The sequence below is a fragment of the Lytechinus pictus genome, chromosome 9 (assembly GCF_037042905.1).
Source record: "Lytechinus pictus isolate F3 Inbred chromosome 9, Lp3.0, whole genome shotgun sequence".
Lineage (NCBI taxonomy): Eukaryota > Metazoa > Echinodermata > Echinoidea > Temnopleuroida > Toxopneustidae > Lytechinus > Lytechinus pictus.
In genome coordinates, this window is record NC_087253.1 from 20,912,138 (window position 1) to 20,938,343 (window position 26,206).

Consider the following 26,206-nt stretch of genomic DNA (forward strand, 5'->3'; position numbering starts at 1 on the left):
AATGTTAGAAAAATACGATTCTTTTAATAAGGTATAAAAAAGTGTAACTTTGAGGAGGGCTCTAAGGGGGGGTTAAATTAATTTTACAAAGAGACAGTTTTACCACACCAAAGTTTGAAACTTGTAAGATTGTTTTTTTTATATTCCTTACAACCGTACACCGGGAAAATCGTTCTATAAATAGATCATTTATGAATGTTTGTCAGAGACACCAGTTGGCGCTATCCCCAATAAAATTTGTACAACTGATAATGACGTCATCGATCTGATCAACAGGTGTCTCATTTGCATAAAATAATTTCTTTGCTGATGTCCTTCATCCAGAAACATTTTACTTAATAATAGTTTTTGCGTTTAAAACAAATTTTACCAGCTTTTAAAAAGTTTAGATGATACAAGAGATTTTTCGGCTTCCATTATAAAGTTAAACAAAAATTGGAATCGAACCAATCAATTATGCAAATGAGAAATATGGTAATTTTTCCGATCAGATGAGAAAAGCAAGATGGTCGTCAATACAGTGAAGTTTCAGGTGCAATAAACTAAGCTTGTTATGGAAGACTTCGACCCAAAACGGTGTTTTTCGACGACTTTTAGAATGACGGTAGTGAAATCGGATTTAAAGTAACTGAAGGAAGTCCCTACATGGATGTTATTGGAGAAAGTGAAGCGATTCAGCAAATTTTTAGTGAGTTTTGAAGCGTTTCCGTGCCGTGCAAATGGGGGTGTTTATGCGTGTGGCTGTGTGTACAAATTTAAGTCAATACATGTTACAAAAATGCAAGAAGTGAGACTGAGACGAGTTGGCGGCCGCCGACTGTGTGATATGTGTGCAGTGCAGTGTTACTGTTTGATTGTATGAAGTGAGAATGGGACGATGAATGAAGGTTTAAACTTAGGTAGCCTGGAGGCATTTGTAGAGTTAAGATATTTTTAGGGTGAATTTACTCTCCACAACGCCTGGCCGTAGTACTAGTAGATTCCCAATTCACATGAGTCATGACAAAAATCATTCGTCTCACTCTCAGAGTCTCAGTCTCAGCTCATGACGACTCGTTTGCCCATGTCCGCCTGAAAAATGAGTGTCACAGTCACTTTCACAACACTAACAGCAGTTGTGTGCTTTATCTGATAATATTGACAATTGTAAGGCACACATGTGTCATGATGATCTTCTCTTTGTATACGTTGTCTTGTCGTTATCACATGTACATGTATGTTACTATGTAGTATGTGGCACAGCAAAGCCGGGGAACAACGTTTTCAATATATGTATTTTTTTTCATTTATTCATCATTTTATGACTCGTGTCTCTTCAATAATTTTTTGCCTATTCAGTTTTTAACCCGTCATGCCCATTGTAGACTGAGCCTGCATGTATACGGGCTCAGTCTATGGTAGACCAAAAGCTTCGGTCTCTGTTATGTTGGTTGTTCAGCTGAACTCCGTTGGCTTCACTCACCAAATACAGAGACCGAAGTTCTAGCGCGATCTGTACAGGGGACTCAATGGCCATATGTTTATGTACTTAAGATCGGATAAAACGGGGAAGTGAATTTGCGCGACAGCCGAGGTAAGTCACTGTTTTTGTTCCTTTTAACTTGATTTTTCTCCGTTTTTTGGCAATTAATGCCAAGAGGGAATATTAATTTGCATTTTGGTCGCGTTAATTTTCAAAATTTTTATTCATTAAAGACAAAAATTGAAGAGCCCCGACGGGGGGATTTTGCATTGCAAGTCCCCTAATGGTGGCTGCACGCTAGCGAGCCGTCTGTGTACGAGGAGAAAAAAAAAAAAAAAAAGTTAAAAAACTCCTCGAAACAGACGGCTGCCAGCTGTCTAAGTCTATGGATAACTTATAGCAAACCTTCAAGAGGTTAAAAAGACATTTTCTTCCTTTTCAATATTCATCTGTCTATTTCTTCTTTTCAATTTGTTAGTGTGATATATTAACTTCTTTGAGTTCAATTTTCACCTAATGTAGATTCTTTCATTATCTTTTCAGTAATAATTTTTTGAAAATTTATTCATCGCTTCCTAATTATGTTTATTATCCTTTCCTTAAATTTAATAAAGAATAAGATAAAATGAAGACTTTGATAAATCATATAGAATCTAGACAAACATACTGAGAAGTTTCATCTAAAATTTTCCTTCACTTTATATTTTGTTTGATTTCTCAAGTGGACTTGTTTTGGATTTACCAATAAATTTTACTTGAATTTTATTAGAAGTTGTCACGAGACTTTTGGTTGATGGTTAGAAATCATCTTTAGCATTATCATTATCATCATCATTATCATCATCATTATCATCATCATCATCACTACCAGCAATCCACCATAACCATCATTCCTAATCACTACCACCACCACCGTCGTCATCGTCATCAGCATCATCACCAATTACCACCACCACCACCACCATTACCACCATCACTCTTAATCACCACCATCACCATTATCACCACCATCATTATCATCATCATCGGTAGCAGCAGCATCACCCTCATTACCATCATCAACAACATTTTAAATTAACTTGAATTTAAACTGTTTTCATGATTGATGCATGGTGGATCAAGGCCCTATTTGATGCAGACATATCTTAGGCATTCATGAATTGAAATTATAGATTTGAAATGCTATATTCTGGGGTATTTGGAGTACAATATTATGTACAGGTGCAAGAGTCCTAATCTACATCCAGTAGAACATAATACTGAATGGATTAAAAGCCCAGTGGCAGTCTACTTTTTTTTATAGAATCTTCATGTGTTGTAAATATAGTCCTGTTTCCAAAGTGCCCTTGATATCACAAATATGTATTAGCTCTTACAATTCTATGTTTTCTCATTTTTGTGTGTGATGCAGATCAAGGATTTGATTTGGATCAACTTGAAAATCTACTAGCAGAACCAGATGCAAGCTTGTGAGTAGAAATCAGGGCCCTGTCTTACAAAGAGTTATGATTGATCTGATTAAATCTCAACTGTATGGAAATCCATCAATGTCATAATTTTTTTTTTCTGCAGGAAATCTAGATCTACATAATATCCAAAGAGTAGATCACTGAATGTTAAAAAAAAAGAGGAATATGTGAATACTCATCATATCTAGAAAATATTTTGAACAAACATGCATTTCAGATTTTGACGTTGCTGGCTTTTCATAGTTGTGGTTGATCGCATCAATCGCAACTTTTTGTAAGACCGGGTCCAGGGCCATCTTCTAAAAACACACACACACACATGCAAAGAATGCCACTCTCTCCTTTTTAACAAAACAGTTTTGAGCAAGATGATTTAAAATGATTAGTTTGGGTTCCTTTCCTTGATTTTCAATTATAAGTTTCTTACAACAAATAAGAATGATAATATTAATAATGGTATATTCACCCAGGGTAGTCACTTCAGTTCTGAAAACCATTCTTCCAGCGTGCCCAGCTATTATTATTACCCCGGCTTTAGCTCAGCTATACCTGTAGGCACTCAAGCATTCAAGGAATTTCTTCCTACAGGGTACCCATTCACCTCACCTGGGTTGAGTTGAGTGCAACACAATGTTTCAACGATGCCCCAGGCATTAGGGATCTTTACTTAAATATTCTAAACATTCATTCCCAACCCAGTGCCCTCTTTTTTTATTGCTTTGCTGATGATTTAGCATCCATTTCTTCAATACAGATTACTGTCAGATTTAAACAACGATGGGACGCTCAAGGCCCCCTCCCTGGCTGGGGGAGGGGGCAGTATCGTTGGAGGCCAGAAAGTGATCTTCAACAACAGATCTCAGCTAGAGCAGATCGGTGGCTTGATGAACTTTGACAATCTTGGATTTGCGGATGAGGAAAATATTCTTGGCTCTGGACTCTCTGTCCCCATCAGGTACATGTATAGCAATTACACCCCTCAGAAAGTTGGTTAAGAAGGGGGGGGGGGGGCTATGGGTACACTATCATTGAAAAGTGAACCATTCTTACACATTGACTTTCACAATGATCTTAGTCATGAAATGTTGTTTGAGAAAGTATAATAACAAGTAAAACATAATGGTGAAAGTATCAAAGAAATCGGACAAGCAATAAGAAAATTATAGCTGTTGTAAACAGAGATCCCTAAGGCGATGTAAATTTCAAATTGGCAACTGGTTTAGAAAATTATGACAAGGGGTAGGGAACATTTTCCCCATCAATAGGCAATGTACTTAATTATCAAGGATTTTGGGTTTTCTCCGAAGTGCCTATTTCCCCGGGAGTTTAATAAAAAAATATTGCATGGGTAGCATATTGTTTTATAATGTCCTTTTGAAAGTGGCCATGTGTTTTATGTTGGGCCCGCAAATACGTGGTATCGTTACATTTGCACGACAAGCACAGAAATGATTAATGGTATAAAACTTGAAATAGATGTGCTACATGGGTATATTTGGTATCACACCAAAGGGAATTTCTATACCAATTACTTGAAAGAAAAAGAAATACCTGAGATTACTTCATTTACCAGTAATTAGCAATTATGTAACATCAATTGGCCATTTTTGCATGGTGGTAGACGAGGGGAGCATACATTTTCATTTCATTAAGAAACTAAATATGTAGCATCACAGTACCTAAATATGTAATAGTTTTGGGGCTCACTGGCTTATTCTTTAATCATAAGTGGGTCAAATTTGAACTTTTAAGTTTAAAGGATACCTAATTAAGCTAATTAGTATAATTAATTGATGTAAATCATGAAATTAACACTATTGAAATTGTGGCTGTCTGATATATAGAAAATGAGGAGAGATAAAATATAGTTGAAGGTTACACCTTCAATAAAATTTAGAAGCTGCAAAAATTCCAAAAGGAAAAGCACAAACTAATTAAATACTTCAGAGATAAATCAATCTATTGTTAATTATTACCTCATGGTTTCAATTTTGACAGTGTAGACCGACAGTGATGACTTTCATGTGTCCGAATCTTCAGATTATTCTGGTATCATAACAGATAGCCAGTACACCTTTTACGCAATTTTAATTGCTGAAAACTTGTTTGTAGCAAAAAAGCCCTCATCTGATGCTACATGTATTTACTCTTTTTTCTTAATGTTACATCACACTGCGTCTATGAATAAGTAGATGACACATATTTGGCTGGCACAAAAATGTTCAGAGAATATTTATCCAAATTATCAAAAAACTACTTGAGAACGAAACTGCATGGTACAAAGATTACACTAAACAGAGGCAATTGTACCCATAGAATGTGTTTTGTGCATTGACATTCAACCCAGCACCGTACCAAGAGACCTTTTCCTGCAGAATGTCGAGCAAGAGGATATATTTAAATATAACACTATAAAATAACATAATCAAAGTATTTTATAGAATGGATGAGAAAATCCCTGCAATCTGATTGGTTGAGAGCTATGCAAGAATTTTTACTGGGCTGCATGAACGATATCCCCGATAATCAAAACGATATTCACTGTAAACAAGCTATCGCCCGAAAAGGTCATTGTGATGTCATCGCGCATGTACTGTTACGCTTGTTTACGTCAAAATTTTGAATTTTCGATCAAGGGCAAGGCAGAATGAATCAAATAAAGGATGCAAAATGATCTGTAAGTACAAATACGGTACCGTAATTGTCATAGGATTAAAACTTCCCGTATACTCATTAGTTGAGAAGTCCAGACATACGATCTAAGTACGTTAGATCTACTGGCCGCTAGTACTGCTCTGGACTGGCTGTGCACAGCCATATCTCCACTGCAGGCCCAGGGCCCAGGCAGCCGTAGGCGTAGGCGCTGGCCCCCGGCGCGGCCCGGACATACACACACAGCTATTGGAGGTCTGATGCTGCCTCATATCTAGTCAATGCAAAGCTGTATCTGGCATTTTGGGTACAATAATGCCTTTGTGCCAACATATTATCAAGTTAGGCATACATATTTATGTTGTCCAGGGTTATCAAAGGGTCTGCATTACATTTTGGAATTTTCATGCATCCGGTAAATAAATCATGCGTCCGGTAAAAAAAATCATGCGTCCAGTAAATTTTTTCATGCGTCCGGTAAATTGAATTTACTGGACGCATGAAATTATCATGCATCCGGTAAATCATTAATTTTTGTGGTTTATTCAATAAATTTTTTCCATTCTATAAAACAGATGATGCATGGGTTTCTTTCGTGGGTCAGTGGAACTGTGTGCACGCGGTAACTTTGGCATTATGGTCTAAACCATGCCAAAGTTACCTTGTGCACACAGTTCCTACTGACCCACTCTAACCCATGCATCATTTGTATATTTGCCAGGCGAATGGATTTATTTATAACATGTTAGTTGTTTTTGTTCACACTAAGTTTAAATAAGCTAAAGCAATTATGAGAAGTTTTCATTGTGCATTCATATTTTTCCTATATTTATGTTAAACCTGACTCTCAGTTGTCAACCTTTGGTCCACCGGTCTTTAAGCCAAGAGATGACAAATCCCACGATTTGAGTCAAATGAAATCATTTTTATTCATAATAACCACAGCAAATATATTACAATATACTGGTTAGTGTTTGCAAGTGTATTTATGCAACTAAAGGCAAGACTACATAATATTTTTGGGGTAAATCAAACATTGTTACATATTTAACCGAAAAAATGTGATGTGAAATTTTGTCTTAAAAGATGATCGTGCCAAATTATTTTGGTAAGAGTTATCCCTAACAAGTGATATATCATTGGAAAGGTCTCACTCTAAATAGTTGAAATATACATGTTATTTTCCTATAGGGTGTAAAGTTTATCTGATTCGAAGATTATTGGGAAGTATATTTTTTTCACAGTTTTCCACATATTTTGACCATTAACTTTTTATGACATTACCCTATGCCTTTTCTGATTGCATTTTTTAATTCCTCAGACAATTTCCTTTCAGAATATATGTACTTTTATGGGTATAGGATGTCAAACATAAGAAAAAAATGCAATTGTATGAAACGATGCGATTTTGAAGGAAAATTTGAGTTGTAACGGAAATGGGCCCAACTCAAAACGCATGGCCAAGTATAATTTTAAGTATAACTAAAAAAATATGACATGTTAGCCATTTTATGTATTGGAGTACATGGAAGAGTACCCCTTGCCTTACATCACTATGACATCCCATATGCGGCCAATTTGAAGTCTTCATGGGTATAGTGATACCAATTTTTAGAATGTTAAAAAGATTAATAACTTTCTTATTGTTTGTCTGATATTGTTCAAATTTTCACCTATCCAGTACATGTATCTGATCTTTTTGCCCGCTGGTGTGCATGTTAGCACAATGATCTAAATCTCTTTTCATCAACAATGATTTTTATCTCATATTTACTAGGTCTTATTGCTGCTAATTCTATTCCATAATTTGACATGAGATCTTTATTATCAAATTGTTTTTTGAATGTCAAAGTTGGTGTCATAAAAATTATCATTACCGGATCTGTTTTTGTAATTTGTCATGTAGCCACCTGCCAGACTCTCCACCGGACTCCGGCTCAGAACCGTACTCGCCCCCTGACACCAAGCAAAACTCACACCTTGCTTACCAACTAGGCCTCAACCAGGGCATGGCACATCAACCAACCAATCACAACTCAGTCTCAACAGAGCTCCCCCTGCCAAACAGAACCTTGCTCTCGGGCGGCGTTGGTCACCAGCGCCAGCACTCTCTACCGGTATCCATCCCCATGGTGACGAGCATCCACACCCCTGCTTCCCTATCCCAGCCCACTGTGGTGCCAGTTGCATCGGTACCACAGAGCAATGTACCAGTACCACCAGTAGTAGTGGTACAGCAGTCAGTGGCACCGTGCAACCAGGCTCAGGTACCGAGCTCTGTTGGGATATCTTCGGTGTCGGCCAATGTGCCACCACAGACTGTACCCCAGCAGTTCATGAACTTTCTTGCAAACTCGAATGTTGCACCACCAACGAGTCTGTCCCAGGTTCCGATGACTGAGACCATCAATACCGCCCTCACAAGGAAAGAAAGGTACAACTTGATTTTTGGTCACCATCTTCCTCACATGTCCTTTTTTTTGCGGGGGGGGGCATTTTTTAATGTTGATTTCTTGAGAAGAAACAAAGTTAACTTGAAATATCACAATTGAATTTGCTTCTGTGACAATTGCTCCTACTTACTATGCATACATTTATCCAAACATAAACCAGAACTTTAATCCTTACATCAATCTTAATCCTCACATTATTTTGAACCATGAACCCTATCACAAATTACTCTCATCCTCACCTTTAATACATGTATATCTTCAGAGAAATAAGCAGAGGAGCAATTGTCGTAAGAGCAAATGTCATCCAATCCAAAGGTCATTTAGTGCCTTTTCATTTCAGTTACAAAGCACTGCGTACACACTACTCCATGTTTGGCCTCTAAAACAATAATTAAACACCTCAGAATGGTCAGCTTAGTCCATGCAATCCATTGTCCTTTTTAGCAAAATGTCCTGTTACCCTTTCTTTTATTCATCTTACCATTGTAGTTTTATTGGACATGTGCCTAAGAAGAGGAAACATTCCCTGTCTCCCAACAACACGGTCAATCAGAACATGCTGAATAAACTTATGCAAGTCAAGCAGGAACCAGGTGAGTGTTTTCTGTAAAGCATCTTCACCGACAAGTGTGCTCTGAGCCAATCAGATGCAAGGATTTCAGTAGCTTATAACAGGAGTCAGTGAAATGTATTTGATTATTTGTTTCATGACATGCTCCCCAAGTGAGAATGGACAGTAAATTACTACTTGGCCTTCACCCATGTGGACTCCTGTCCATAAATTAGACCGACTGCGTGTGATCCAGTGGTTAGAGCATTGGACTCGTAATCGCAAGGTTGTGGGTTCGAACCCCCACTATGCCAATGTCTCCACTTGATAAAAAGGCCCGAGAGTAATATAAGGTCAGCAATTATGACTGATTAACCTAGACGTAAAGTGTTTCCTAGGTAATTGGTTGCATACCAGCTTGGCGTTTACGAGCAAAGTGTTGTTCCTGCGGGAGTTACCATAAACAGAAACAGACAAAGTGCACTTAAACCAGAATACATGAGCTTCATGACAAATAGGTCATTAAAGGTATTGTTTAACTTTGTGAGCAGCCGATTTAACAAAATCTCAAACCAAGATGAAACATGTGTACAAGTGCATGTATTAGAACTAATAAACCCTGAAAACAACAATTATTGAGAATGAAAAGCTAAAACTACAAGGCAAACCCCGATTTTGTAAATAGGCGTCTTATAGACGCCTAAATAGTACACATAAGTGTATGGGATGAAATTAAGATGGTGTTTTCGGTCACTTTATATTTCAATTTTTGAAGCACTAAATAATTATTTTCGAACGCAAATTTTTCTGGGCTTCATTTTTGTAACATATCACAGACACAGGTGACAAGTGTGACCTTCTAGCTCAGATTTTTTTAAAGTCAAACCAATGTTAACCAATCACTTTAATCTGAATTCTAATTACAAAAGGAAGCCAAAGCCCATGAAGGGAAGCAATCTTATTGGATTTCCCCATTATCTTTCAAATTGCATCTTTCCTCCTTCTGAGCTTAATATCATGGGAAAATTATCATTTACACCACATCTGTCAAGGTTAGGAGATAATGTGAAATATGTAAAATAAAGGGGAAAATCTGAAAATTTGTGTACAAAACAAATGGAGAGTTGTCCACAAAATCAGCCATTTTGAAGTATGTTTGCCAATTTGAGGATCCCCATAGATAGTACAACAAGACTTTTCAAACACTCATAACTTGCTTCTGTAACCGATTTAGATGAAACAAGTTTTCGATTGCTCCTTTCATTTTCTTTCTGATAAGATGGATTCTCTCATTGTATTGTGTTTTTTTTTATTAAGTAATCATAGATAACAATGTCATGTCTCAGAAAATCTCAGAATCGAGATTTTGAATATAAATTAGCTGAAAGGACAATTCAAAGTAATGCCCTTGCTTTTGTCCAATCCATAATGCAACTTGATACATTCACTTCATCATTCTATTTGGTTTTAACCCTAACTAGGCCGGGCTTTTTTGGCTGTTCTGTGGCTGGGGGGGGGGGGGGTTGATTCAACCCCCCCCTGAGATCTCGGCCGCCGATCGCGCGAGCGCCGCAAAAATTTGCACGCTGGTAGTGTGCGATGTAATCTACAAGGCTGTATGGTAAAATTTTCCAAAATAATGAGATTTTATTTTATATGAATTAATTATGCTAATTTATGCATAAATCATACTTTTTGCTCTAATTCACTAAATAAAGCTCCTAGAATGCTAATTTTTGGTAAAAATATTCTTTGTAGCATTGTTAACAATGGCAATTGAAAAAAACTTTGGTTTGGAAATCAATTTCTTATGTATCTTATTGTTTTATGAATTTCTTATGTATTTCTTTGTTTTTCAACCTTTTGTTTTTCTTTGTTTTTTTCACCAGATTTATTGCACAACCTTTTTGAAGCATAATTATGCTAAAATCAATTGCTTTCAGCTGTTTAAAGTAAAAATAATAATATCTTTATGAATAAGATGAGAAAACTCAATTTGCATTGACTTTGTACACAAAATCACGTTTTGGAACAATTTATGCACTTGCACTTACAAAATGTTGCGTAATTTCGGAACCGCGTACCTGGGCGTCGTAAATTTGGTCTCAAAAGATGCGCGAGACTTAAAAGTATAAACTCTGCGAGTGGCGCGGTCAAAAAATTTCGCCCGGCAGAATGATCGCAGAAAATGTTGAGGGGGGGGTTGATTCAACCCCCCCCCGGCCATTTTAGGGTTAATGTTTTCATGATACTAGTAGTCCATTTAATTTTTGCTCTTCTTTTAAATTATCATTTGCCCTAACTAGTGAAACATGTAGATCAATTCTAACGTTTTATACATGTACATGTATAATATATTGTTACATTTACCCATACCCCATTGTATTCATAAATTTATAAGCATGACTCATTACTATTTTCATTTTATCTAACTTATGATTTGAAGAAAAAGATAATGAATAGAAAATAACATTTTAATAGATGGAACTTGTGTCAAGGTAATCATATTTCATCCTCAACGGAAGCTTATAAACAGTTATTGGTACAGACAGGGAATAATTTTGCTTTACAAATTTGAATAGCATTTTTGGTCAAAAGAGAAAAGCTCTCAAATCAAATAATTAATGTACAGTCATATGTGAAAATATGCTATACAAAAGACTTCATGTGTAGCAGTCTTTCAAAAATGTAGCGCAAATTGCGATGCGATACCAGGAAAATAATTCCCTGGGTACAGTATTTATACACTGGATAAAATACAATTTTAATGAATACTAAAGCCTGTGTCTTACTGTATATAATTTTCAGGCTGAGGATAAGGTTTGATTACATTGATAACATTCCAGTTTATTAAAATGTTATGTTCTGTTCATCATTTCTCTCTCCAAGTTGGCATCATGGCATTCTTTTTTTGGAATAACCTATGATTTATTTATGATTTTGTCCATGCATGCTCTTTTGATTTTGTTTCTGTTTTAGTTGATGAAATATCATGCCCTCACACAATAGATGGTGACTACAATGTCAATTCAAGTGAGTTTGCTATTTATTCAATAGTTAAAGATAGATGTCGGTTGTGGTAACGATCTCAAAGTGAATTTCAACAGAATCCAATGAAAATGACCACCCACATGTTTGTATGTATAATTAAAATATATGTGTGCAAAGTGGCTCTGGGGAAAAACTGTAATTTCTGAGAAATTAGCAAAATAAGCATGGAATTCCATAACATATCGGGTATTTTTCCAAGCAATATTAATACACTGTCTCATATATGCTTTTTGTCTCGCCTGCATAGCAGAGCGAGACTGTAGGCGCCGCTTTTCCGACGGCGGCGGCGGCGTCAACATCAAATCTTAACCTAAGGTTAAGTTTTTGAAATGACATCATAACTTAGAAAGTATATGGACCTAGTTCATGAAACTTGGACATAAGGTTAATCAAGTATTACTGAACATCCTGCCTGAGTTTCAGGTCACATGACCAAGGTCAAAGGTCATTTAGGGTCAATGAACTTTGACCATGTTGGGAGAATTATTTTCAAAATCTTAACCGAAGGTTAAGTTTTAGAAATGACATCATAACTTAGAAAGTATATGGACCTAGTTCATGAAACTTGGACACAAGGTTAATCAAGTATTAGCAAACATCCTGCCTGAGTTTCAGGTCACATGACCAAGGTCAAAGGTCATTTAGGGTCAATGAACTTTGGCCAAGTTGGGGGTATTTGTTGAATTACCATTATAACTTTGAAAATTTATAGATCTAGTTCATGAAACTTGGACATTAGGTTAATTAAGTCCCACTGAATATCCTGTGCGAGTTTCAGGTCACATGACCATGGTCAATGGTCATTTAAAGGTAAATTCTAGTTTTGGTAACGATATCGAAATGAGTTCGTACAGAATCCAATGAAATGACCACCAAAGTGTCTGTTTGTATAAATAAAACGCATGTGCCAAAGGATTCTGGAAGAAATTGTGTAATTGCTGAGAAATCAGCAAATAAGCACAGGATTCGGGTAGAGCGTCGGGCCCGACGCTCAAAGCAATAATTATACACTGTCCCACGTGCGCTTATCTGTGTTGGGGAAGTTCAGTCTGAACATTTTTCAGCGTAGATTTCAAGATTTCACAAAGTTCAGTTTATGTAACTGTACCAGATCTAGATCCTCGATGATATACTGACAATTAAGCCTGGTTTTACAGACTTTCTCATGAAATCAGTGTTTACTGCAACTACTGGAATTTCTCTTTAAGGTCAATGAACTTTGGCCGTGTTGGGGGTATTTGTTAAATTATCATCCTAACTCTGAAAGTTTACGGATCTAGTTCATAAAACTTGGACATAAGAGTAATCAAGTATCACTGAACATGCTGTACGAGTTTCAGGTCACATGACCATGGTCAAAGGTCATTAAAGGTCAATGAACTTTGGCCGTGTTGGGGGTATTTGTTGAATTACCATCGTAACTCTGAAAGTTTATGGATCTAGTTCATAAAACTTAGGATATAAGAGTAATCAAGTATCACTGAACATCCCCTGTGAGTTTCAGGTCACAAAACCAAGGTCAAAGGTCAGTTAAGGTCAATAAACTTAGGCCATGTTGGGGTAATTGTTGAATTGCCATCATAACTTTTAAAGTTTATAGATAGAGTGAATGAAATGTGGACATGGGTGTAGTTGACAAGTCTTAAGTCACCGTTCAAATGTCATTTATGGTCAATGAACGTGGTATTATGTCATTATATGAATGGTGTTTTTGTGAATGATTATTTTATAGTAATTTTCAAAGTTAGCACTGCTGCGATATTAAAATTGCGTAATGCAGGCGAGACTGCCAGAGGCGTTCCACTTGTTTGTGTTAGTGATCATGAGCATTGTCGATTTTGAGCTAGATTTTATGATTTCACAAAGATAAGTTTACATTAATGAACCAGATCTACATGTAGATGTATGGTCAGTGGCGAACCGTGACCCGGAGGAGACAAAGCATTGGAGGGGCACTGTATTGTTTGTGAACAATGCTGTGCCCCTCCAATGCTTTGTCTCCTCCGGGTCACGGTCCGCCACTGTGTATGGTAGTATTTTCACAATTAACCTTGATTTAAAAAACCTTCTCATGAAATAATTGTTTGCTGCAACTTCTGTCTTTTACCTTTAATTATTGTGGATGTAGATATGGGCCCCATCGTACAAAGAGTTACGATTGATCCAATCAACCTAAATTATGGAAAACCAGCAATGTCGACATCTAAAATCCATGTTTGTTCAAAATATTTTCTAGATATGATGGATATTCGTACACAGTTTTCTTGACAATTCAGTATGCTTCTCTTTGCTTCCAAAGGGCATTGTGCAAATTTCCTAAAGAAAAAAATTTATGATAATGATGGATATCCATATACTTGAGGTTGGTCAGATCAATCGTAACTCTTTGTAAGACGGGCCCCTGGAATATTTCATATACTGTATAAACTGAATTGTGTAAAATCATGAAATCTAAGCTGAAAACTGATTACAATGAAGATTGCCAACACAGTGTGTTATTATTATTATTGCTTGGAAAATACTCGACAAAATGACAGAATATTGTGCTTACATTGCTAATTTCTCAGCAACTGCGCAATATATTGCAGAAGTCTGTGGCACATGTATATTTTATTTACATACAGACACTTGGGTGGTCATTTTATTGGATTCTGTACTAGCTTAATTTGAAATCATTACCACAACTGGCATTTACACTATCTTTGAATTTATATTATCTTTAGATCAAAACAACTTTATACTTAAAAAGTACCAATTTAATTTAAACAATCATCATGAACACAAAACATAATATACACATATGTAGATCAGATGTAATGTTATTTACAATTATATAGCCTGAAAATCCATTTATGTTCTTTCTTTATTAATTGCCTCTTTAGTTTGACATTTATACACTTTAACCCTAACTAGGCCGGGGGGGTTGATTCAACCCCCCCCTGAGATCTCGGTCGCCGATCGTGCGAGCGCCGCAAAAATTTGCACGCTGGTAGTGTGCGATGTAATCTACAAGGCTGTATGGTAAAATTTTCCAAAATATTGAGATTTTATTTTATATGTATTAATTATGCTAATTTTTGGTAAAAATATTCTTTGTAGCATTCTTAACAATGGCAATTGAAAAAACCTTCGGTTTGGAAATCAATTTCTTATGTATTTTATTGTTTTATGAATTTCTTATGTATTTCTTTGTTTTTCAACCTTTTGTTTTTCTTTGTTTTTTTCACCAGATTTATTGCACAACCTTTTTGAAGCATAATTATGCTAAAATCAATTGCTTTCAGCTGTTTACAGTAAAAATAATCATATCTTTATGAATAAGATGAGAAAACTCAATTTGCATTGACTTTGTACACAAAATCACGTTTTGGAACAATTTTTGGTCTGACATGCACTTACAAAATGTTGCGTAATTTCGGAACCGCGTACCCGGGCGTCGTAAATTTGGTCTCAAAAGATGCGCGAGACTTAAAAGTATAAATTCTGCGAGTGGCGCGGTCAAAAAATTTCGCGCGGCGGAATGATCACAGAAAATGTGAAAACCCCCCCCGGCCATTTTAGGGTTAAGGACCTCCCAATTATGTTAACATGAGCTTTTAACTTGAATTCCTGTTTGACCTTCACAGACATGGGTGGTGAATATGGATTGTATGACCAGCCAGCCGGTGATGGCTTGCCTTACACAGACACCATCTACCAATGTTTGAAATGGCAGCCATACCAATCCAACAAGTGGAACAAACTACTGGATGCCAACGGACAGGAAATGTAAGTAATAGTTCCAGCAAAGTTGCATCTTGCGTATAGTATGTTTTTTATCTCTGAATAATTATTCACACCCATATGCTATGCACAAGTTTTACAGATGACTTGTTTCCTTTTTTTCTTTTGAATATGGAAACACAGATTTGGCCTCCTTTAGACTAGATTATATAGGCAGAGGCTACAGCTATTTACTATAATTGTCTTTTCTGCTACCCTAAACCCCCTAAACGTAAGAAATGTGTCTGATATGCCGAGACAAAACATTGTCTGCTGAGTAGCCATCGCCTTCTCTGTTTTGCTTTTATAGTTGTCATTTTCCGGTGGCAGTTTTTTGTACAAACAATCTGCATAGATTCATGGTCAGGAGAAAGAAAACAATAACTTATAACAAGAGGATAGAATGTAGTGGTGCGCATTGCCTTACTTTTTTTGCCTCCGCCTAGAATTATACAAATATCAAAGTTTGTTTCATATGCTCGTTCATAAGAAGAATTACATGTAATTTCAGATTTTCAACACAGGTACAATGATCGGATTCATAAACATTTAGAATCAGATTTGGCACTTAAGAGCAGGTCACGAATCGTTTAAATTTTACAAACAGCATTATGAAACACTTCCTTGGTTTAAGAAAAGATAAAATATTGAATCATCTTCATGTACATGGATGTTGCTAAGATTTTCTCTTTCATACATCACATAGTAGAAATGTTTCGTGTGACTTCCTTTATTGATAAGTCATGTGGGTCAGAGTTACTTTAAAGATGTTTTATAATTTTCTTTGATTTGCAGACCTATCATAAACTACAAAGTGGAGGCTGATAAAGGCTTTAACTTCTCAGTGTCAGACGATTCCTTTGTTTGTCAAAAGAAGAACCACTTCCAGGTAAGAAGGTCATATCAAACAATGCTGATTAATTTGTCATTGTGTCAGTGCAAGAAGGGCTTTTGCAACACATATTTAAGGCTATCTTTAGATTTGGTTGATCCCCCAAAAGTGCATGTCAGTTTTTCCAATTCATTACTAGATTATATGAATGTGTTTTGTCAAATGTGAAGGATATTGTGGCTGGGATGATAAAACTTTGTATCTTAGAATTCAAATATTTTGATGACAGCTCAGAATAAGCTAGATTTTAGAGTTATAACATTGCTAGCATACTCCTTTTTTCCTCGAAAGAGTTCTCATGTCTTGGAGACTATTTTCAGACAGTATGAGGCTGCCACCATTGCTATATTTTTAAGATACAGCCTTTTCTAAGCTGCCCTCAAATTTTTTAAATTTTGAGATACAAGGTTTTATCAGCCCAGCCACTTTATGAAAAAATATATGTGTTTCTGGATTAATTTTACAGGGTGCTATGTATAACTTGGGCAAGTGAATTTTTAAATAGTTGGAATATACTTGCCCAAAAATCTATTTCACTTGCCTGAAAAAATCCTTGAAAAAAAAAAGTTTTACCTCTTCAAAAGAAAGTATTGTGGTTTTTGTCTCACCTGCATAGCAGAGTGAGACTATAGGCGCCGCTTTTCCGACGGCGGCGGCGACGGCGACGGCGGCGGCGACGGCGACGGCGGCGGCGACGGCGGCGGCGGCGTCAACACCAAATCTTAACCTGAGGTTAAGTTTTTGAAATGACAGCATAACTTAGAAAGTATATGGACCTAGTTCATGAAACTTGGCCATAAGGTTAATCAAGTATTACTGAACATCCTGCCTGAGTTTCATGTCACATGACCAAGGTCAAAGGTCATTTAGGGTCAATGAACTTAGACCATGTTGGGGGAATCAACATCAAAATCTTAACCTAAGGTTAAGTTTTTGAAATGTCATCATAACTTAGAAAATATATGGACCTAGTTCATGAAACTTATACATAAGGTTAATCAAGTATCACTGAACATCCTGCATGAGTTTCACGTCACATGACCAAGGTCAAAGGTCATTTAGGGTCAATGAACTTTGGCCGAATTGGGGTATTTGTTGAATTACCATCATAACTTTGAAAGTTTATGGATCTGATTCATGAAACTTGGACATAATAGTAATCAAGTATTACTGAACATCCTGTGCAAGTTTCAGGTCACATGATCAAGGTCAAAGGTCATTTAGGGTCAATGAACTTTGGTCAAATTGGGGTATTTGTTGAATTACAGCCATAAATTTGAAAGTGTGTTGGTCTAGTTCATAAAACTTGGACATAATAGTAATCAAGTATCACTGAACATCCTGTGCGAGTTTCAGGTCACATGATCAAGGTCAAAGGTCATGTAAGGTCAAAGAACTTTGGCCACGTTGGGGGTATTTGTTGAATTGCCATCATATCTCTATAAGTGTATTGGTCTAGTTCATAAAACGTGGAAATAAGAGTAACCAAGTATCACTGAACATCTTGTGCGAGTTATAGTAGTTTTCAAAATCAGCACTGCTGCTATATTGAATCGCGTGATGCAGGTGAGACGGCCAGAGGCATTCCACTTGTATAAACCTTTGAACTTCTTTTCTCTCTTTTGACATGAACTGATATCAGTACTGTACCTTGTTATTGCATGACTTTTTCCAAAATGATTTTATCTTGCCCGCTATGACCAAAATTAGGGTCATTTTGGTCATTCCACTATGAGAATTTTGTTTGCCCAATTCGGGCAAGTAGTTTTGATCTTCACTTCAAAACACTTGCCCGACTCTAACTTTTGCTTGCCCCGAGCAATCGAGCAAGTGCTTATGTAGCACCCTGATTTTACCATTTTTCATGAAGATTTTAGGATATAATCTTGATCAGCATCCTGATGTCAGTCTCTAAATATGTTAGATAAGTGCTGAAAGAGCCATTTTTAGATTAAAAAAAAATCAGTACTGAGATAGCGTGCTAGATACCTTAAATGACTAAAAAATGAATTTTTGCAAAGAATGATGGTTTCTCAATTAATTTTGCCATTTAACATGAAGATTTGAGGATATAATCTTTGCAGCCTCCCAATGTCAATCGCTAAATTTTAAAGATAAGAGCTGAAAGGGCCATTTTTAGATTTAAAAAAGAAAATCATTACAGGGAGAGGGCACTAGATACCTTATGAATAGAATTGAATTCTTGCAGAGAATGATTGAAAAAAGATTCTCTACCCATTTGCGAGATGGGAATGTTAGATGACACTTGAGTTTAATTCACATTTTTGACCCTTTACAGAAGATTTAGATCGACTTTAATCTTTTTAATCTCTTTTCAGGTAACTGGTCATCTCTGTGTCAACGGCATTCCCCAGATGGTTCAGACCGAGTCTGGTACCAAGACTATTGACAGTATCTGCATTCATATTAATGGGATCAAGGTGGAAGCGATGAATTCTTATATCAGAGTTGAACAGAGCCAGGCTGATCGAAGCAAGAAGCCATTCCAACCTGCAAAGTAAGTACGAGCGCAGCCACCTTCCCTTTTCTGTCTCTGGACAAAATTTTTTTTTTCATTTTCTTACACAACCTATTGCCTAAATCTGCAAGAGAAGCTTTAACATTGCAGTGAATAGTGATTTCCACTTGCTGTTTTGAGCATTACAAGAGCAAAATTGCCAGAGCCCCTTGTATTTTTTTGTCTGTTTATATCTTAATCTCTTTGAGCCCTTTGAAGATAATAACAGATGAAGAAGAACCATAGTAATAAATTTGAATTTACTCTTTAACATATGCACACATTCATTTTTGGACTCTTTCCCAGCAGACATGCTTAATAAAGCATTACTAATGCATGAAATCTGCATAAACCATTGTGTCAAATTATATATTCACGATCATCTTTTGTGAATTTGGTCCTTTTTTCTCTTTCAGTCATGGCATTTAATAAGGAATATGAGATTGAAATTTTCACTATATTATTATTATACTGGGCATGATTGGTCAGCGGTAGAGCGCCTACCTCATTATTGGGAGTGTTTGGGTTTCGATTTCAGGCCAAGTCATACCAAAGACTTATAAAAACAGGACCTTCTGTCATCTAGCCATGCACTAAAGGTATTAGCATATAGAATTATGAGAACATGCTGTGTCTTGCTGGAAGACTTATAAAACATATTGCTACCCTGGGTAAATATGAGATATTATTCATGCTCTTTCTTTCCTTCTCTAGACTTGAAATCCATCCAGAGAATGTTGTTAAGGTCACGATAGGTCGTCTCCACTTCAGCGAGACCACATCAAATAACATGAGGAAGAAAGGCAAGCCCAATCCCGACCAGAGGTATTTCATGCTAGTAGTCTCAATCCAGGCTCACTGCGGACATGAGCAATATGTAGTAGCATCACAGGTCTCCGAGAGGATCATTGTTAGGGTAAGTGGCTTAGATGTTTAAATCTTGTATCTAACATTTTTTTACAATAATCACTTTTCAGTTTATTTCCTGAGGCTAGCATTTATATTCAATGATGATGATGATGGTAAAAATTTTAGGGCTCTTTATATTTCTGTATGCCTCTTGTGTTTCTTAATATAGTTCATTTTGTTCAAGAATAATACTAAATTTAATCTATGAACAGGTTTTGTTGTCATCAGTTTCCTTCCTCTCTGGTAGGTACATGTATTATGATTTGAGGTTCAAATACATCTTTGTTACTTGGTAGGATGCAGAAGTCTATGTAGTATGCCAAGAAATTGAGTTTGAATACTCCTGTGAAATGTTCCCAGTGAGTGGAGAATGTGCGTATATTGTGAGCGGGCAAGCAAGAATCAGAGGACCGGGGTAATAATATATCTGTAAAACCTTTAGAAACGTCATCCCAATGTATTAAGAACATGTATTAAGAACTATATAAAAGTGGAATATTATTATTGTTAACTTGTTCGCTACTAATTTCTTTATTTCCTAAATCACTTTTTACAGGAATCACACTTTTCAGTAGGCAATGGGTTAATCATTGTTTTTCTTTCCTTTCCAGGCCTCGAATCCGGGACAGTTTGAGAGTGACACTGATGTTATCTGGCAGAAGGGATCAAACCAGGACACTATTTTCCATTCAGTAAGTCAACAGTTAGTTTATATTTAATATCCAGGGACATATAACAATGTACTACGACAGGATAACAATTTCTTAGAAGAAAGTTTAATAATATACATGTAACACAAACAAGAACCAATGCATGGGGCATGGGGATTACCTAAATTACCAAAAAGATATCTTGTGGGTGATTCCATACATGTTGTACGGGACATTTTGACAACAATTTCTAGTTTCCTAGCCAAATGCTAGAGCAATAAAAAAAAATGTTGTCAGTGATAAAGCTATAGTGGGTAGTCATGTGAAAAACTAATAACCAACACAAAAAAATTGATTATGGGTAAATTATAGGTGAAAATGTTGTGTGTCGTACGGGACCCAGAAATGTTCCGTACGACACGCAACATTTTAAGCTCTAACTAACCTATGGATGACATATTTTTGTTGGTTGTCAGTTTTTTGCATGTCTATCCAGTAGAACTTAAATATTACCACAAAGCAAATTGAAGTTCTTCATTCATTTGGACAGCAGATTGATAAATGCTGTGAAAATGGCTGATTTTTCTAGCATGGAATCGCCCTTTTCTGTTTAAAGACTCTCCTCATTGGCTGTTAAACAAATTTAAGAATCAAATTGGGCAGCATATGTACAGTGTTGCTTGAAAATTAGTGAACCTCACCAGGAATGACATATCTAAATTGTTCAAGTTCTGCCATGTTTTGGGTGTTTAATTGTGAAGTCAGGTTATCAAATATTACATTCAATAAAGTTTGTTTCTCTGGGCTCGCTGAATATTGTAGTGTTGTTGTCTACATTCAACACTCGACATGAAGGAGTGCATTTTATTGTGGGCTTCACTGATTTTTGAGCACAACTATATAATACAAACAAGAACCGAGGCCTGGAGACTACCGCAAAAAAAATATTTCTGATTCAAGACTCTCCTCATTGTCTGTTATACAAATTCAACGAACAAAATGAGCAGCATGTACATGATAGGAATGAAGAGATATAGAAGGAATATTGATAAACATGCCTCCGACATTTGCCAGAAGACCATTCATACCATTGAACATTATGATCGTACATCAATTATAACGTAACTTTCCATCAACTTTTTGAGGCATGATAAAAATAATTCAAGCTTTTGTTACTGAAACTTTGCCCAAAATTTCAACTTTCCAGGGTAAAGTTGGAATAAACACAGAGAGACCCGACGAGGCGTTGGTCGTCCATGGCAACTTGAAGGTCACAGGTCACGTGATGCAGCCTTCCGATAAGAGAGCTAAAGAAGACTTCCAAGAGGTGAGAATATCAACATATAACAATGAAGATATGAATGAGTAGGTTTATGTTTAGAAAGTCAAAAAGGGGCCTAAGCTTTCGATCCTAGCAGAATCTAGCAAAATGACAAACATATAAAGTGGAACAACCATAATATAGACCACAAACAAGCTACAGCAACGCTAGAAACAAGGAGACAAAAGGGGCATTAGTGAGTAGAGAAGACCAATCAGGTTAGTGAAGGGGATGAAAGAAAAGGAGTAGGCAGACACAAAGGGAAGTTATTGTAAGTAAGGCCAGTAAAAGACCTCAAGCCAAGAGGGATTAAAATAATGAGGCAGGCAACATCAAACAGGATCTGGAACAAAACAGTGATAATGGGATGAAAAACAAGAGAATTAGTGAGAGGTGGGTCAAACAGGTTACAAAGAAAGGCTTAATAAACTGGTGCATAAGAGTGGGGGAAAAAAAGAAAAAGAATGGGGAACAACTGATAATGTGCAAAAGACATATAAGTATATATGATAAAGCATTAAACAAACTAAGAGAAGAAGGTAAGTGTAAATATGTATCTATGAGTGATATGTATATAAATATATCCAAAAAGGAAATGTATATGAAAAAATATATAAATACACATATGGTGTAACTGATATTGTAATCCGCTAGGTGTGACGGGAAAAAAACATAAGACTATATACATGTAGTAGGAAAAAAAACAAAAAAAAAACCTGTATATGTGAAAAAGAGGAAGCAAATTGCCTAAAAAGGTAAAAGCAAATATAGAAGAAAGGGGGGTGTATTATGAAGAAACCATAGTATACATGTAAATAAGCAAATGTGGTAAATCTAAAAGAGGTGAGTGGAGAAAAAACAAATATATATATATATATATATATATATAATAATTATTATATCGCCTGAATAAGGAAGGAAAAATTGGAGCTGAGCTTGTATGAGATATGGGAGGAAAGTAGAGTAAGAAACTATAATGTAACTATTCAAAAGAGCTGAGGGGAAAAATTATATGTATAAATAAATTGAAAGTGGATAGGAAAGAAAATCAGTCGTTCCCCTCTTGGATGTTCAGGCCATGAGGTTGGGTGGTGCGAAGTCGTCTCATCCAGAGCTTCTCCCTGCTAGTACGGACTGAGTCAGGACGGGTACCTAAAGATTCGATGCCCTGTAGCATCATGTCAGTGATGGAGTGGTTGGGGAGGTTAAAATGGCGGCCAACTGGAGTGTCCAGCTTTGCTGTGTTGACGGTGGATCTGTGCCCGTAGAATCGTTTCTTGAGTGTGGTCTTGGTTTCCCCTATGTATTGTACCCTACAAACTCTGCAAGTGATGAGATATACAACATTAGTGGTAGTGCATGTGATGTTGCCCTTGATTTGGTGAGACAGGCTGGTAGAGTTGCTGGTGAAAGTATCGCCCTCGTGAAGGTGTATTTCACATATGATGCACCTGTTGCTGGTGCATTTGAAGGTGCCATGCTGTATGGGAGAAGAATGGTTAGTGAGGGAGGGCACTTCAGCACGAACAATGAGGTCCCTGAGATTCGGTGGGCGTCGGTATGCTAGAAGGGGAGTATCGGGAACGGCCTGTTGGAGACGATCAGAAGTGTGTAAAATGTGGTGGTTATCAAACAGGATTTTGCGGAGAGGGGGTAGATTGGGATGGAAGGTGGTCACAAGCGGTATTCTGTCGGTGGTCTCCTTGTCACTTGTTGGTTTGAGAACTTCAGATCTGGGGAGAGAACGAACTTTGTTAATTGCCAGTTGGACTGCCCTGGCCCCGTGGCCCCTGGCACAGAGATGTTTCTGCAAATTCCTGGCATGGAAGGAAAAATCAGGGTCCTCGGAGCAGATACGGCTAGGTCTGAGGGCTTGACTGTAAGCGATGCCGGTTTTGCAGTGACAGGGGGTGGCTGCTGGATGAGTGGAGGTACTGGTGGGTATCTGTGGGTTTAGAGTATAGGGTAGTGGTGATACCATTAGACTTTTTCTGGACTGTAACATCAAGGAAGTGGGTTTCCTGTTGGGAGAAATCAGAAGTGAATTTGATGGTCCTGTGGAAGGAATTGATGTGGTCAATGAATGTATGGAGGCTGTCTTCATCCCTGGTCCAGATGAAGAAAATGTCCTCTATGTAACGCCACCAAATCCATGGGCGACAGGGGGCTGAATCTAACATCTGCTGTTCCAGCTTCGTCATGAAGAGACAGGCGAATGAAGGAGCCATCCGGGTGCCCATTGCTGTACCGAATATCTGTAGGTAGTGCTTGCCCATGAATGTGAAGTTGTTTTTTGTTAGTACATGAGACATCAGAGATTTGATATCGGATATGGGGGGACTGGAATGGCCACTGGCGGCCAAGGTTTATGTTTGTCAGATATGACACTCCTGACACTCTTAAAATTATAACCCTGTTATATGCACAGCTGCAAATAAAATGTTTCAGCATATCAATGAATGATTCGTTTGTATTTTCATCAAATCTCAATAAAGAAAAAGACAGTGTAAAGTAATAGGAAGAAATAAGGCCATTTTTACTTTGTTCATTTTTACTCACAGACATTCTTAAAGGGATGGTCCAGGCTGGAGATATTTATATCTCAATAAATAGAGTAAAATTAACAAAGCAAAATGCTGAAAATTTAATCAAAATCGGATAACAAATAACGAAGTTATGGAATTTTAGATTTGCAATATTCCGGCGAAACAGTTCTAGGCATGTCTTTATGAATATTCATTAGGTGGGCTGATGATGTCACATCCCCACTTGTTCTTTTGTATTTTATTATATGAAATTAGGTTTATTAAAAAAAAATTCTACTAAGAACTAAAACAATTGGATTGACAACTGATTAATTGTCCATTAGCATTAGTTATTTATTGCTGCAACTTATTTCATCATAATGGAGAGTTTGGAGACACATCATTTTCACATGTATGAAAAAAATGAATCATGTGCTAATAACTGTTTTCACAAAATAATGATAAACTTTAAAATTCAATAACTTCGTTTTTACAACTGGGCGTTGTGGCGTGCGCCTGTAATCCAAGCTGTGGGGAAGTTATAAATTGATGCAGAGGTTCGAGCCCTGGTCACGTCTTTCGGATGGTGACGTTAAAAGGTCGGTCCCAGACGTAAATAATCATATCTGATTGATACACGTCTGACAAAACTCAAATACACACACACACATTTGTTATATGATTTTGATGAAATTTTCATCATTTTGCTCTGTGAATTTTACTCTACTTATCCAGACATAAATATTTTCAGCCCGGACCATCCCTTTAACTTTTGAGCAAGAATTATTATTTGCCTTTTAACTTGTTTTCTTGTTCATGAACAATTTTATCAGTGATTTTCACTGATAAATCAGTCTGAGCCAATCAGATGCAAGAATATCAGTGGCTTGTAAATCTACTAGTGAAACTCACTGACAAAACTCTTACCGTAACTTTCCTCAAGAAACTGGTGGTCGGCTATGAATCATCCTTAAAACTTTGCTTTTTCCTCATTGTATATTTCTATATTTTTCCAGTACAACTAATTGTGGTTATTATTGTTAAATGCGTATTCATGTATTGTATGTGCTATGGTACATTTCGTCTTTAGCACTTCGAAATATTCTTAATTATTGATTGTTATCAATCAAAATGATAACAATGAATCCTGAGGAATCTTAACTGCTCAGTCTCTGTCGGAAAGCATATTAGATTATCATCCACTATTCTTCTTTTTTTCTTCTACCAGCTGGATCCAAGAGAACAGCTCCAGAACATCAACAAGATGCGCGTGATGCGCTACAAGTACATCCCGCAGTTCGCCGAGCAGGCCGGCCTACCCGAGTGCGACCAGGTGGAGACGGGGGTCATCGCTCAGGAGGTGATGGACATCCTTCCGGACGCTGTCCATAAGACCGGGACGGTCAGCCTACCTAATGGGGCCAAGATCGAGCACTTCCTGGTGGTCAACAAGGACAGGATTTATATGGAGAACGTAGGAGCGGTCAAGGAGCTGGTCAGACTGACCGATAACCTGGAGACCAGGATTGATGAACTGGAGAAGATGAATCAGAAGCTGGCAAAGCTGAAGAGGGTGGATAGTCTGAAGTCAAACACCAGTGTCGGCACGCTGAGGTGAGGGAAAGAGATGGAAAGGGGAGAGAGAGGGGCAGGGGGGTGGTGGGGGGAGAGAGAGGGGGAGGGGGAGGGGGAGAGAGAGTGATGCTGGAAAAACTGAAGAGGGTTGATAGTCTGAAGTCGAACACAAGTGTCGGCACGCTGAGGTGAGGGAAAAAAAAGATACATAGGAAGTGTGAGGAAAAGAACAGTGGGAGATTAGGTGTGGAGGGCGGATTGAGAAGATGATCCCTTTACTTGTGCCATGTGCATCCCAAGACTGTTCCCTGATACACTATTGTTGTTGCTCTTGTTGTTATTGTTATTGTCTACGGTTGAGTAAAGTTGACAAGTTGACTAAAGGCCACCGCACACCTTGCGACTGTTCGTGATCAG

At 37.2% G+C, this 26,206-nt stretch overlaps 1 protein-coding gene across 4 annotated transcripts in view; it reads left to right on the plus strand.

Annotated features, from left to right (window-relative positions):
• The first annotated feature begins 464 nt into the window (after positions 1-464).
• LOC129267546 (myelin regulatory factor-like) overlaps positions 465-26,206 on the plus strand; it is a 40,803-nt gene continuing 15,061 nt past the window's right edge. For 2 of the 4 annotated variants that reach the window (XR_010294680.1, XM_064104909.1), the window contains exons 1-13: positions 465-688; positions 2,874-2,931; positions 3,686-3,886; positions 7,490-8,017; positions 8,526-8,629; positions 11,566-11,619; positions 15,264-15,405; positions 16,195-16,288; positions 18,631-18,809; positions 19,524-19,725; positions 20,330-20,410; positions 21,576-21,695; positions 25,443-25,828. Coding sequence is in view for 2 of the 4 variants with exons in the window: in XM_064104909.1 (XP_063960979.1) it covers positions 646-688; positions 2,874-2,931; positions 3,686-3,886; positions 7,490-8,017; positions 8,526-8,629; positions 11,566-11,619; positions 15,264-15,405; positions 16,195-16,288; positions 18,631-18,809; positions 19,524-19,725; positions 20,330-20,410; positions 21,576-21,695; positions 25,443-25,828 (2,192 nt within the window). In the remaining 2 variants the exon portion in view is untranslated. The remainder of the gene's footprint in view (positions 689-2,873; positions 2,932-3,685; positions 3,887-7,489; positions 8,018-8,525; positions 8,630-11,565; positions 11,620-15,263; positions 15,406-16,194; positions 16,289-18,630; positions 18,810-19,523; positions 19,726-20,329; positions 20,411-21,575; positions 21,696-25,442; positions 25,829-26,206) is intronic. The other 2 variants (XR_010294681.1, XM_064104910.1) reach the window with 1 other exon arrangement.